Source organism: Solea senegalensis, linkage group LG1 (assembly GCF_019176455.1).
Source record: "Solea senegalensis isolate Sse05_10M linkage group LG1, IFAPA_SoseM_1, whole genome shotgun sequence".
NCBI classification, from domain to species: domain Eukaryota; kingdom Metazoa; phylum Chordata; class Actinopteri; order Pleuronectiformes; family Soleidae; genus Solea; species Solea senegalensis.
The window spans coordinates 5,695,804-5,710,722 of record NC_058021.1 but is presented as its reverse complement, the minus strand read 5'-3'; the positions used below and the strand labels follow the sequence as shown (position 1 = coordinate 5,710,722).

The 14,919-nt window shown below is 40.9% G+C and overlaps 2 protein-coding genes across 2 annotated transcripts; both read left to right on the top strand.

Moving 5' to 3' along the window:
- The first annotated feature begins 767 nt into the window (after positions 1–767).
- LOC122760232 (cysteine/serine-rich nuclear protein 1-like) lies at positions 768–8,655 on the top strand. Its single transcript, XM_044015633.1, has 5 exons — positions 768–902; positions 3,877–4,085; positions 5,630–5,892; positions 5,983–6,285; positions 6,888–8,655. Exons 2-5 carry the CDS (start codon positions 3,905–3,907, stop codon positions 7,860–7,862), a joined length of 1,722 nt encoding a protein of 573 aa, XP_043871568.1. The 5' UTR covers positions 768–902; positions 3,877–3,904; the 3' UTR covers positions 7,863–8,655.
- Positions 8,656–8,936: 281 nt separating this feature from the next.
- Positions 8,937–14,832, top strand: gorasp1a (golgi reassembly stacking protein 1a). The gene is made up of 9 exons (XM_044037200.1): positions 8,937–9,105; positions 10,601–10,681; positions 10,762–10,965; positions 11,047–11,133; positions 11,307–11,437; positions 11,771–11,906; positions 12,079–12,187; positions 12,286–12,420; positions 13,333–14,832. The coding sequence occupies exons 1-9, from the start codon at positions 9,043–9,045 to the stop codon at positions 13,776–13,778; spliced, it is 1,392 nt and encodes a 463-aa protein (XP_043893135.1). The 5' UTR covers positions 8,937–9,042; the 3' UTR covers positions 13,779–14,832.
- Positions 14,833–14,919: the final 87 nt, after the last annotated feature.

The following is a 14,919-nucleotide window of genomic DNA, read 5'->3' as shown; positions in this document are numbered from 1 at the left end:
GAGTGTTACACGTCACCATGGAGACACTTCATGTGTTTATAAAGGTCCCTGATTGCCTTCTGCTAAAAAGAAAAAGAAAAGGCAGTGCTGTTATTTATTTACCACTACCTCACTGTTAGTGAGGACACAGTGTGAGCACAACAGGCAGGAATCTGTGGAGAGGAGCGTCAGTCAAACACGTCTTCTGCCTCTGACTGTGTCACTGTCTGCGTCATGACAGACAGGAGAGCCTCAGAGAGGACATGTGAAGCGAGAGGAAACCTCCCCAGTACACGCTCTCATAGTAAGCAAGTGTTCATTTATGCTACTCTTGCTGGATGCAACTTTTTAACTATGCAATCTTATCTTTGGAAAAACAAGGGTTTTAAGCCTGGTACCATGTTAACCAGGTGTGAGATGAATTGTGATAATCTGTTCTTTAATTTTTAGTAAATTATTACTGGAAAATGGAAGAAAGTCTCTCTCCAAAGACTTACCAACACACCTACCTAACTATCTATCGACGGTGACCTACCTACCCGTCCATCCATCCATTTACAGGAGAGTTTTATATAACATTAAATCGTGTATCTTGTAGTAAATGTTCCTTGATTGGTGACACTGTTATGGCTGAAATTTCGAGAAAACGAACATCATTTTCACTTCCGGAATTCCGCTGTACAACTCAATGAGGCGCATGCGCCATGTCTATGGAGGGGGGAGGTGGTGGTGAATGATCTCGCCTGTGCATCGACTCTTTGGGAGCTCGCAGCCACAGCTCTCATGTACACACTAGTACTACTGTGTGTCTGCACATAAACACGGAGGGAATCACGGAGCTCAGCTGGCTGCTCCACGGACTGCACGCTCAACTTCCTGTCACATTCAGCCTTCTTTCTTATTATGTTGCCTTTTCCTTCGTGGTGAGTAACGTAAAGTCACAGTGCTCTCCTCGTGTTGTTTATTATACATGTGTATACACCGCGTTTATCTTTTATGATGTTTATGATCACTCAGTGTTTGCGTAGCAGGAGTCTGTGAAATGTGTTAGATAACTACTGTAAACATGTTTCTAATTCAGACAGAAACGAGAGTACATGTGTGTAAAAAACCAAACAACTCAGATGTGTGTTGTGTTGCTCTGGAGCGACAGGTTTGCTTTGGTTTAAATGGGAATGAGGCTGCCAGTGTGTCTCTGCTGTCGAGACAGAGGGAGACAGAGGGAGACAGAGGGGGGAGACAGTGTTGTCATTGTGGCTGACCTGATCTCTGAGGGGTGAAGAGGTCAGCTGGCTAATGACGACTATAATGTCAGGAAACGACTCCTTCTCCACTGTAATTGAAAAAAAGAAGAAAAAAAGTTGCATTCCTGTAGGGCAGTGTTGCTCAAAGTGTGGGTCGTGGCCCTCTGTTGGGCCATGGAGGGTATTGCAGGTGGACGTCAGACAGGGATGGAATTATTACAACATTTACCAAATTACTGGGAGGGTTAGGTTAGTTAAACACAACATCAGGCTTCTAAATTATGGCCAAAATACTAATCAAGTCTTTGCACAGCAGCCATTTTGACACGTTATAGCAGGAAAAGCACACGTGTTACTGATCTGTTTAGTTCATGTCAAGTCAAGACGGTGTGACAATGAACCAGCATGCATCCTGAAACTGAGAAAGCTAAATGGAACGCAGCCATCATTCACGCGTTCAATTATTTGCACCTGTGATTTTCCTACCGTGACCTTTCAAAATGGCTGCTGTGCAAAGGACCCTAAAATAATTGTAAAACTTACAGTTATTAGCTTTTTAAAAAGTGAAGTCTAGAAAGTAGGACACCGTTAGCCACCAGGGGAAGATTCAGTTGGTTGCAAAAACAAGTCTGAATTGAAGTCAATAGGAAATGAATCCACTTCCAACACAATTTATATGTCAATTTAGTAAATGATGTCCTCATTTAGAAGAAAATAAAAGATAAAGCACAGCACATAATGTGCCCAGCCATGGCAAAAAAAAAAACAGGAACAAGTCTCCCGAGGGGCATTTTGAGTTATTTACAGATTCTGAAAGTGTGTTTCTAAGCTTTCCAACAATGTCTAACACATAGAAATCTGAACATATTTGAAGATGTGTGAGTGATACTGAGTGATTGACAGCTGGTATCTGTGTGCAGGTGATGTCAGTGAATTGCCAGTTGCAAAAACTGTCTACTACATACGGCCTATGGTTCAAATCTGGGGCTTGAAAATTTGCCCTAAATCCAGTGACGTTTGGAAAAGGTCCGCTGTTGAGATTTAACGTGTGTCCTCATAAAGCTGCACTGTAATTATCATAAACATTTAGTGGTTATTTTTCCTTGTAGTCTCACTGTCTTCTACTTTAAAGCGCCGCCATCTCCTCCTGCATGCAGTAAGTGCTGCTGCTGCTGCTTTGAGCCTTTAAATTATTAATGCAGTCTCAGTGGATACCCACATGCACCGTCAAGTCTCTCCACTCTCTCTTTATTAAATGTAGTACATGTGATGGCGAGAGACAAAAGTTGCTGCAGTGCACATTTAATTAGAAATACTGTCCCTTTATTATTTTTAGGCACAGGGGAAAGTGGTGCAGATGTGTGTTTTTTTTTTTTTTCAGCCCAGATCATAAATCCCTTTACTCCTCCTCGCTGTCTGTGCAGCACAGGGTTCTACTGTGCAAACACTGAAATGGCACAATAAGCTGTCTCTTGTTTCACCTCTTATTTGCTGATGGATCCAGGAAGCTGCTCACTCTGCGCGCATGCACACTCTCACACACACACGCAGCCTCACTGGTATTTGAGTATTTGCTTACTACAGACTATCAGAAAGCCCTTGTCTTGTGGACTGTGTATTAGTGCAAAAAGCGTGGCAGAGCACAGCCTGTGCACACTACTCTGACCAGAAGCAGAGTGACTATTTAACCTGGTACACTCTGTCTTGTTTTACAAAATGCACACGCTGTTCTGTTTTCAGTGGCTCGCGTTCAGTTGAACATTCTCTTGCCGTCTCTGTGCAACTGAACAGGAGGTAAATCTGAGTTCTGGTCAGCTCAGCGGTTGCCTATGATGGAGATTAAACATCCGTGGGTCAAGAGTTCAAGTTAGATGGTGAAGATTCAGTTATGAAATCGTTATCACTATTACTCATAATGAGAAATTCTATTTGCAACTTCCGGAATGGTTTTCATAGGTTTCTGTATTCATATTTGTTTTGCATTGCAGAGAAACCAACACATTGAAAAATAGGTTTACGACATACTCTGCTTAGATTTCTGTTTATATGCTAACTTTCAGCAGTCCTGCTTAGGTATGCAACCCTGAAATTACACAAGTTTACATTTATTTTTCCATGTTCACATCCAAAAATAGAAGCCAATCGAAACCATTACACCTCCGAGCACTCAGCTTGTGACCACTGGACCCTCTGTTTCCACATATTCCTCACAAAAAAACTTGAGGAATCATTGGAATGTTAATTACTCTACAGGGAAAAGAAAAAGAGCTGTTGATTTTTCTCTCTCTCTCTTGCTCTCAAGTGCTCAGCTGGTTGTGTCTGAAACATTCCACTTCACTTATTTGCAAACTCACAAAACATCACTTTGTTAAATAATCTCAATCAAAGTATAATTAGCCTAAACAAACTTTTGGCCTGAAACCAGCTCAACCAGCAGAGCGGCAGCTTTCAACAGGAAGGAGCTCTCATTCCTCCATTTGTCATTTTCAAAGGTGCCTTTAGTTAGTCTGTTAAACACAAGCAGTTGTGGAATTGCCCAGCTTTTATGTCATTACTGTGATGTTTCATTTCATGTTCATGCGTTCATGTCTTGCTTTGTATTCATCTGTACTGTTATGACCAACGTTTGGACTTTATTTTTGTGTCCATGCAGAACGAAAATCAAGCATCACTGCCAAAGTATGAGAGGCATCCCGAAGAGAAAGTTTGCGGAGGTAGCTGACAATCCCTGCTCCTCCTCCTCCTCCTCCTCCCCTCCTTCCTCCCTTTCCTCCCCAGCCTCCTCAGAGTGGGAGTCAGATGGCGAGAGCAGCTTCTCTGACAACCAAGATTTCACCGCTCGCAGCTCGCCGTCGCTTCCCAGTAAGTCACCAAAACCAGTGATGACCACTTTCAAATAATGCAAACTTCTTCCTTATCTGACCATTTCCCCGTCAGTGTTTTATAGGAGTGTCTCTTATCACTGTGCAGCAGGACTGTTATGAGTTGCTGATATGAAAACCCGAGCCTAAAGGGCCATTCTAGATAATGCAGTAAGAATGATTTGCCTCTGTGCACTTGTGTAAACCATAATTTGCCTAGGCATTGGGACATTGTGGAATTGATTTGAATAGCAGCGTCCCTTTAATGGAAGTCATACTAAATGGGCTTGTTCTCGTATCACAAAGGGCTGCAGGGACAAAATATGCTGTAGGTATTATTGCTCACTCTAAAAACACATGTGTTACAGTTTGTTTGAGTCTGTTACCGGGTCTCACAACTGGTGCAACCCAATGTACAGCTCCACACACACACACACACACACACACACACACATGCAGCTTCAAACAGCTATTCCTTTAAGGATTCTCATTGTCACCCATTCATTTGGACAGCCTTGACAAAGCATTATCCCTAACCGTAAGCTCACCACAGTTCAAATCGTAGCCCTGAACTTAACCAGTACCTCACATATGTGGTTCTGTCTGTCTTATTAGGACAACAACACCCCCCCCACACACACACACACACACACACCAGCTGAGACAGGTTTAGTCAGCTGGTCTCAGTTGTTTCGTGACCTTTGCAACTGGAGTTTAGCCTCAGTTGTGTGTGAGACAGTCAGACACAGTCTGCTGAAGCCAAACTGTGAAAACCCAATAGTAAATGAAAGTATATTAACACCCAAATTGGCAGAAATATTCTAATGACATTCTGTTTGAGCACAAATTAACAGCATTTAGACCTAATAACCCTCTTTGTTATCTCATTTCCTTATCCAACTGAATCAACTCAGTGTCAGTGAAGTGCATAGTGTGTCACCTAGTGGCCAAACAGTGACCTGCAGAAACCAGAGTCACATCTCAGGAGGACTTCACTTACCGTATACGACTAAAGTTTATTATGGAGCTTCCCTACGATGACTCAGGACAACAATAAATGATAATTACAATATTTTTTAATTATATAGTGCTTTTCACTTGGTTCAAATGCACTTTACATAGGCAGATGTTCCATCAAATAATAAAGTAACAACTTTATGACATTTAAAACAGCAAAGTAATACTGTTTTATTTTTTTCTCATAGTCTAGTTTAGTTCTTATAATCTATAATGGTATTGTTTTATAAACTTATCTATAATCTATTTCGTTTCCTAATCTTGTTTTGTTTTTATAACCTTGTTCATGTAATTGCTATAGAAATAAAGCTTCATTGTCTTTGTTATTGTTTTGTTGACTACTGTAAAAAACAGCCCTGGTGAGGGTTTGGCAGTAATTCAGTAACAATTACTCTATATATAATATATATGATTATATTGATATATTATTTATGCATTATATACAGTATTTAACCTTTTTGGCAACATTGCCCTCAACTTGACTCACTTCTGCTGTTTTTTTGTGTCTCTTTTACAAAATCCTCTCAGTTCGTTCCATTCTGAAGAGACCAAGGCTCAGAAGTGCACAGAGCAGTGTGCGCTTTGACCACGTGTCAGTGTTCAGTTTCCCACGCTGCCAGGGCTTCACCAGTGTGCCCAGACGCGGAGGTTCCACTTTGGGCATGGTGCAGCGGCACAGCACCATCCAGAGATACACTGTGGCCGAGCACGCACTGGAGCAACAGCACAGACGCAGAGAGAGGCTCCGAGAAAAGCGCAGAGAAGAGAGATTCAAGGCATTAAAACACAAAGTGCGTACGCTACAACTTTGCATTAGTCAGCATGACACTCATGTGCCACAGTCTTCTCACTCTTTCCGTTCCGTTCCGTTTTGAATCCAGCTGATCACCAGTGGGGCCATGGACCAGCAAGAAGCAGACATGCTCACTGTGGATCAAATTCCAGACGAAGACCGTGACGTCCACATCAGTGACGCTGAGCTGAAGGAGAGGAATTTCCTTCAGCCGCACTCCTCCAGACAGCGGCAAGTGCTCCTCCAGGCAGCAGGGGTGAAGCGCATCGACAGGGAGGAAAAGAGGCAGCTTCACAATCTGCGTCTTTCCAGAGAGGCGTGTGGATGTGACTGCCAAGGCTTCTGTGAGCCAGAGACCTGCGCCTGCAGTCTAGCAGGCATCAAGTGCCAGGTACAACACATAGTATATGCATATACATAACCACTGACTGTGAGAAGGTTTGATGTCCTCTCAGTTGTTTTGCTCAGGTCATACAACAACCTTTACTGCAAAACAAGATACATTTATTTCACAAGACATATTTTTAACTGACAATGTTTCAGTCATTTGTACAAATGTGTATTCGTACAAGGAGCGACAGAAACTGAAGAAACCAGACTTTTAAAACATACTATATGCCTTTTTGTTGTATTCTAAACATATGCTGTATACATTTACATTATTAACAGTACATACTGTTACTGTACCAAGTCAAAAGTCAAGAAATAGTAGGACAAACAGTTTTACCAATACACTTTAACCTGTAGAAACTGTTCATCTAAAAAAAATGTTTACTGCATTCATGTTTCTGAATGTGTTCCAATTAAGTGATTAAGAAATTTTTATATTTATACTTTATGGTAATGATATCTTTGCTTAAACAACAAATCTAATGGTGGCCTAAGACTTTTGTACAGTACTTTGTACGATAACTAAAGACTTCCTTCATATCACTCACCAATGCAATTCCTGATCCACACTTACATACTCCTCCGATCTTCCTTCACCCACAGGTGGACCGCTTGAACTTCCCCTGCGGCTGCACGAAGGACAGCTGTGGAAACACTCACGGACGCACCGAGTTTGACTCCAGACGTGTGCGGACCCATTACATCCACACTGTCCTGAGACTGGAACTGGAGAGACGACTGCAGGACGAAACACTGAACCGAGAAGAACAGACAGGGCTTTCAGAGGACCTTGTAGAGGATGAGGACCAAGATGAGGCTCATGCAGTGACACAGGACAAGAGGTGTCCCTTTGGGTTTACCATGGATGAAGACGATCTCTCTCTCACCCTGCCTGCAATGCCTTCCTTCCATTACATCCCAGAGCGGTTGGTGGAGGAGAACAGCTGCAGCAGCGACATGACTGAGTCCTCCTACTCCTCCTCTGACTCTGATGCCGCAGGATGTCTCACCGAAAGCCAGAGTCTCCCTGAAGGTTCGCCGTGTTCCCTTAGTATTAGTGACTCTGAAAATATGAATGACGCCGTGTGCAGTCAACTCAGACACATGGGAGAACCACTGACACATCATGGCGGAAACTCCGCCACACACAGCACAACTACTGACAATACAAGACAACTGACACCCAACACATTCACAGACAACGCAAGCAGGACCTCACTGACAGACTGTCTGGACGAGAATGCTAACCAAGCCAGAGACTTCTTCGACAATGACTCTCTGGAGGGCTACCCCAACACTCCCTCTCCCACTGTGGACTATTCCTCAGGGATGTACATGGACTTGAGCCTGTCTTCTGACTCTGACCTGGAGTTCTTCGACAGCGACTACCCATCTGTACAACTCCTCAGCTCCTTTAAAGGACACAAGCACCCAGCCAGTGTTTGCCACCTACAGCTGTTTAGCTCCGTTAATCTGCCACAATACGAGTCAAGCACCTACCTCCTGGAGTCCTTGATTGGCTTGACTGAATCGAGCCCAGAACAGGTTCACTCAGTCAAAGATAATCAGTTTTTATAGGCCACTCAAGGAACTCCTGAGGAGAACCTGTAGGAGATCATTTTATGTACAGAGCACTGCTTTAATATATTTGTAAGAGTATTTTATTGTACAATAAATGCTTGAAAAAAATATTTTTTCCAAGCTAGATATTTTCTTTGTTGCCTAAAAATATTTTGCCTTTGTTTCTGAGAAACTCTGTTTGAGTAATCTAATATATATGTATTTTTATTTACATTCATTTCTTCATAGTCCCAGAGAATATTGAATTTTGATAAATGAAGGGTGCACATATTTTAAAGGCAGTGTTACCAAATTCAGAGTCAGTGCAGAATTAATATTTTAAGGCCACATTTCCTATTGAGATATCATGAAAAGTTCATATATTCTGCTTGTATTGTAGCTGGCCGTGGTTCCAGTCTTAAATTTGTGAATTTGTTGTAACAATTGCCTGAATCACTGTGGGTTATCCCTTTTTATATGCTTCACAAAATGTTTGAAATCTCTGTATTTAAGTAATAAAAAATAATTTTATTTATTTAGTCAGTGTTCTTAAATTAATTTGCGGAGTGGTCATTTTGTGTCATTCGTCAGTTTGTAGGAACTGAAGAAATTAGAAAGCATTGAACCACGCAAAGGGTTGAGCCATGGTCGTTCAGTGGTAGGTGAGTTGTCGTTCAACTAAAAGGTTGTGGGTTCAATTCCTGGCTTTGCTGGTCTATGTGTGTCCTTGAGCAAGACACTTAACCCCATGTTGCAGTTTGTGATTGGGTATGAAAGATCATCAAGACAATTAAAGTGCTATATGAATACAGATTTTTTCATATGAATTTGATTTTATTTGGTAGTAACGAGTAACTAAGATAGTTAGGGAAAATGTAGCGGAGTAAAAATACACAATTCATTTAGGAAATGTAGTGGATTAAAAGTACAAATTGCTAGAAATACAAATATAGTACAGTACAGTAACGAAGTATTTGTACTTTGTTACATTACAACACTGGTTGTTTGAATCCACATTATAAGACTTTCGTGTCAGTGACTGGTACTGTGCACTGTTGTCCTCTTGCGCCCCACTCGCATGCGTTCGATGTACTCTGTGTTCGTTTGTTTCAGACTGCATACAACATGGCCGCCAGCTGTCATCTGTGATCACTCTCACGCTCTTGTTTTCGTTCAAACTTCAAAGTTACCGGGAGAGATGGGCTTGTCGCAGAGTTCAGAAGAGCCGGAGGGAGGGACGTATGGATACCATGTGCACGGCGTAAGACTCAACATGACTCGGCTGTCTTTGCTTCAAGTAGCCGCGTGGAACAGCAGCTTATCATGACTAGTCACTGTTAATGCTAACAGGCAGCTAGCTGCTAGCTTCGTCAGGTTTTACCGGTTAAACCTGACGAATTGGCACCGTTTATTAGATGTTCACAACGGGCAGGATTGTGTAGTAGAAGCGTTTAATTGTTTCTTTCAATTGTTTCGATATGTAAGCTTTAATTCTGCTGTAGGATAACTTCAATATATTCAATAGTCCTGATGAATCCTTAATCTCATGGCTGCAGTTATTATACTAATCGCCAACTATTTAATCGGTGGTAGTAATAATAAACATATAACATTTTATTTACATAAAGATTTCATGGAAGTCGTTTTACATGAAAAGCAAGTGTTTTTTTAATGTGGTATTTTCCGTGCTCTCAAATTCGCGGACCGCGGTCCACATGCTGCCCTTCGATCAATTTTATGTGGCCCGCCACTTAAATGTTTGTTTTAGACATTTACAGACTAATTTAGCATCATACTTTTTAGTTGTTGTAAATCATATGTCTTTGTGTATCGAAACAAACACCTTTATTTTGAAGTTATGTAAAATATTGCCACAAATGTTCATATCATGATGGAATATTGTGATATAATTTTAAGATAATATCTGACTGAACAGGTGTTCCCACACAGTTGGACTTTTCCTTGCTTGAGCACCCCCTTCTGACCAGGCTTGAAATTCATGTGGCCCCCAGGTCAATTGACTTTGAGACCCCTGCTTTATACTTTATTACAATGACAGTAGAAAAACTGAACTCTTTAGATTTGTGGACAAAACAGATTGCGATTTAGAGAAAACATTTTATAGACCAAAAGGTAAATGGAGAATATGAACAGTGAATAAACTAATTTATGGAAATGTGCTATTAAATTATGGAAATGATCATTAGTTGCTGCATTTACTATATTATTAAGATGTTAATTGAGGACACATGCTTGTGTAATTTTATTCATTTAACCTCTCTGAACTCTTGCTTTAATGACCCAATGAAACCAGATAGAAACCTACATCTAACGACTATTTAATCAGTGATTAATATAACTGTTGTTTTCTTGATTACTCAATTGGTTCACAAAATGTTGATAATTGTTTCCTTAAAATGATGACGGTCTTTTATGTCTACCTTTTGTCCTCTAACTAAAACTATACAGTCCCACTCATTTTATCAAAATGGTTGACAAGTATTTTAGTAATTTACTAATCAAGTAATCATTACAGCCCTTCTCAAGACTTTCAAATGTGTTGAGAAAATAAACATAAATAAGGCTATATTAAACTTATGAGATGTTCATTGGTTGAAGTTCATTGGCCCTGGGAAATGTAATGATTGTTTGAATTGTTTAAAAAAATAAATAAATGTGTACATTAATCCATTTTAACAGGAAACACCTTAATATAAAGCAAAATTATCAAAAATGCTTGTGTCTAACTTGGACAGGTGCAGCCAAACTCCCCTGCAGAAGAGGCCGGACTGCAGCCCTTCTTTGACTTCATTCTGTCTCTGGACAATACAAGACTTGTAAGTTTATTTATTTCGTAAGACAAAGCACTAAATTTACTTGTCGCTGAGCACAAAGCTGGATCTGCTCTGTTTTCCAGAATGTGGAGAATGACCTGTTGAAGGAGCTCCTGAAGTCCAATATGGAGAGAGCAGTGAAGATGGAGGTGTACAGCACTAAAACCACAAGCATTCGTCTGCTGGACGTGGTGCCCAGTAGCATATGGGGAGGACAGGGGTTGCTTGGTGCCAGCGTTCGCTTCTGCAGCTACCAAGGAGCTAGTGAGAATGTGTGGCACGTCCTGGTGAGTTAGCCACTTTGCTCAGTGATGGCTCCATTTATAAGTATTAATTTATATTTTATAACTGAGGTTTCTTTCCACAAGGATGTGGAGGCCGGTTCACCTGCTGCGCTCGCTGGACTTCAACCACACAGTGACTACATTGTTGGAGCAGATCAGGTGTTGCAGGATGTGAGACTCATTTTTTAAATCTCAAATTTCTTGACGTTTTTGTAGATGGTTTGTGGCATGTGATTTAATTAGATGATGTAGATAAAGAAAGAAAATAAATGAACATTTCATTGTTGTGTGGAAGGTCACATTCACAGATGAGGTGTAGCTAATTCAGAGTTTCTGATTTCCAGTCAGAGGACTTCTTCTCACTGATAGAAGCTCATGAAGGGAAACCTCTGAAGCTGCTGGTGTACAACATGCAGACAGACGCCTGCAGGGAGGTGGTGGTCACACCTAATGGAGCATGGGGAGGAGAGGGCAGGTTTGTGGCTATACACGCATTCACAGGAATGAGTGGATGAGTTGCACTGACTTACTAAAAAAACCCATCAAATTAATAAATTCTTTCTTCTGCGTAAGCAGTATTGCATTAATTATTCTTCCATTTGAAACAAATTATTTTTGTGATAACTGAAGAAAGTGGTGCGTTTTAACTAAATTTCTTCGACCACTTTATCCTCCACATGACGGTCGCTGTGGGCACTGGTGTTATACAAAGTTTATTTAATATAAACAAATCATTCTGTTTACATTGAGGCTGTTTAGGGTTATTTATACACCATTATGTTTATGTTGTATACGTGTTTCTTCCTAGTTTGGGTTGTGGCATTGGTTATGGCTACCTGCACCGAATCCCGGCAAATTCTACTCTGGAATCAACTGGAAAGCCCGTCGCCCTTGTTCCTGAGGAGAAACCCTCCCCGACACTGCATTCACATGGATTCACTGAGGTAAATGCATAGTGCTCACTACAGGGGACAGCTATTCAATAGCTATTTTCTTTCTTAAATGTGGGTATTGATGGTATAATTGCACACTAGCCACCACATTGGACCTTTGTGCACAAAAAAAACAACATTTTGTGCACATTATGTGAGTAACGGTGTGCGTATTTATTCACAGGCACCACTAATGGCACCTTCAACCCCGAGTGAAGATGTGTTAGAGGTGGAGCAGGTCACCCCCCAGGAATCTCCTCTGCCTCCTCCCATCCAGAGAGTCATGGACCCTGGTCAGTTCATTTATTCAGTATTTAAAACTGACACCGTACTGCCCTCTGTGAAAATCCTGTCAGCAGTTTCCTGTCGCTTGTTTTGCCTGGTTTCTTAGACTCTGAAGTGGCAGTGATGAACCCCGATGTCGCAGAGCTGGTGGACAGGCTGGATTTGTCCGTGTCATCAATAGATATGGCCAACACTTCACTGACCATGCATGAGGAGAAGGACAGTGAAATCTCTGGTGTTGGTGAGTTACCAGTGTAGCATTTATTTCCAGTGAATAGCTAGTCAACCAAGTCAAATATATTAATATTTTCAATAAGTTCCCACCCTTCAACATGTATATCGGCAGCTCACGGTTTCAAATGTATTGTTTTTATTATTTTTAAAATGCAAAAGTTGCAATTTTGATTTTGATTGTTCTATGCCAATAAAAACAATGTAATCGATAGCTTTAAGTTCTCATCCGTACAATAGGATACGGAGCAGTTTTCAGTGTTGAACCTTGACTTTTATCAAAATTGCATCACAAAACAAATCACATCTAGATTTGAAAAATGACAATTGGATATTTGGATCAGCTCTACTGTGGAATTGTTGCAGCGGTATTATCGTATTGTGAGATTTTCCCTAATGACAACACATGACACTGATTTAGATCAAATGCAGCACAAACTCTTGCATGAAACAGGAACAGAAATACTTAAAATTATACTCAATTCACACTGTCAAAAAAACCCAGTTTGATGCCAGATTTAAATGGGTTTTTGACCAGTGGGAATGTGTTTAATCGGCACTCACTCCTGGGTCAAATGATTCTGCAGCGCACACGTGTATCATCTTTGGCTCCCATCTGCATCAGTGGGAACAAAAGACCCAGGTGAACTGATCCTTGCTTTCTGATACTTTGGATCATCAAAGTGATCGATTCAGATTCAAATAGTGACCACTTTTTGTATCAGAAATCACACCAGGAATTTAAAAAAGGAAAAAACACAGGGCAAAAGAACCACTTGCAATTGAAATGGTGTTCATGGGCTTTTTTAGCTGCTTCACCAGGTTTAAGTATTTTTGTTCTTGCCTCTTTTTCCCTCATGATTTTTATCTGCCGGGCACGTAAACTATTAACCAGACTATATTTTGGTTTCCTGTTGCACAGAGGAGCTGGAGGACAGTGCGCTGCTCTCATCGTCAACAGATGACCAGACAGAGACACAAGAGCTCAGCTCCCAGGCAACCGTGGACCTCACCTCTGCTCTTGCGTCCTCTGACATTTTTTCTGACTCCGCAGAGTCTGCAGACCTACAAAGCTTTCTCATGGAGTCTAACGATAGCCCAAGTACATCTTTCGGTGTGTTGTCTTCACCCGTAGACACATTGGACTCTCGCGTTGAGTCCTTTGTCACCACCGAAGACCCTCCCTGCCCATCTCCTGTCCATCTCCTCCAGTCCTCAGCTGTTGACGAGTCGAAGGCAGACGACTGTCCTGCTCAGACTGTTGAGGATGCAGTGGAGGATGCAGTGGAGTGTCCAGCCGTGGCTTCTGCTCAGCAGTGCAGCCATGAGCACAGTGAGGATGAAACGGAAGAGCCACATCTCGATTAAGCTGGTGTCCGGCCCCCGAACACAAAGATCAAAACAAGTGAAACTGACAATCACCTTTTAATGAAACACTATAGAGGAAGTTCAGGACAGACCCCAGGAGAGCTTTCTGATTTTATGACAGCCTGACACCAGTGTGTATCATCAGATTAGTTGCACAACAGGAAACAGCATTAACGCTTTAAAAAAACACTTTGAAGCAGTGTAGGAATTTACTGTTATTTTTTATATGTGAGAATGTAAAGTTACAGCTAATTTATTAGCCAAAAAGGGCTTGTGTGCTGTTAACATTTCCCCTTGTCTGGTGCTCAGTTTGGACAAGACTTAGTTTCTGATACACTAAAGTGATGAATACTTCCAAAGAAAAACACGTCAGGCTGGAAACAACAGTGTCACCATAACCTACACGACACTAGCCGTTTTTAAATCTACCAGATTGTTGGCAGTGTAACTGCTGTTGTGCTTTGACGAAGCGTTATCAATTTAATAATTCCTCCGATCGTGCTTTTAAATACACTGGAGTCGTATTTGTAATTATTGGGATTTATAATGTTTTTCCCTTGGATTGAGGGAAATGTGTATTAATTGACTTGCATTCAACCTGATAATAAGCTTTTACAGCAGATTTGAAGATGTCTGTACATTTTTAATGTTAGTTTTGAATAATTTAACCAGACAAAAGGTTATTGATCAGTTTGAAAACAATTTTACTGCCCGTCAACCTGGAATTATGTCCCCCTGGTTTTATTTTACATCATTTTTCATTTAGTAATCTATGCAACTATTGATAAGTAGTTTAAATTTAGTAACTTATGTCTTGAGATATGTAAAATGGCTGATAACAGTAATATTGCTGTTTGGTAATTTAATGTTTTTCTGGGGGGTGGATACTTAATGTTTTTTTTCTTCTGTCAGAGTAGGTGCTAGTGTGTAAAATAAGGAAAAGTATTTTGGCAAATATTTTATCAATGAATTGTATGTTTTATTAGGAATGAGTGCAGAGTCTTTTGATGAATGTGAGATGGGTTCTTTAAAGGTTAAACAATCATATCACTGACTCAAAGAGAAATCGTCTTTTCTTGCTTCACACTCATCTGCAGAACACGTTACAACTCAAAAAACATCCATTTATAATTCCCGTAAA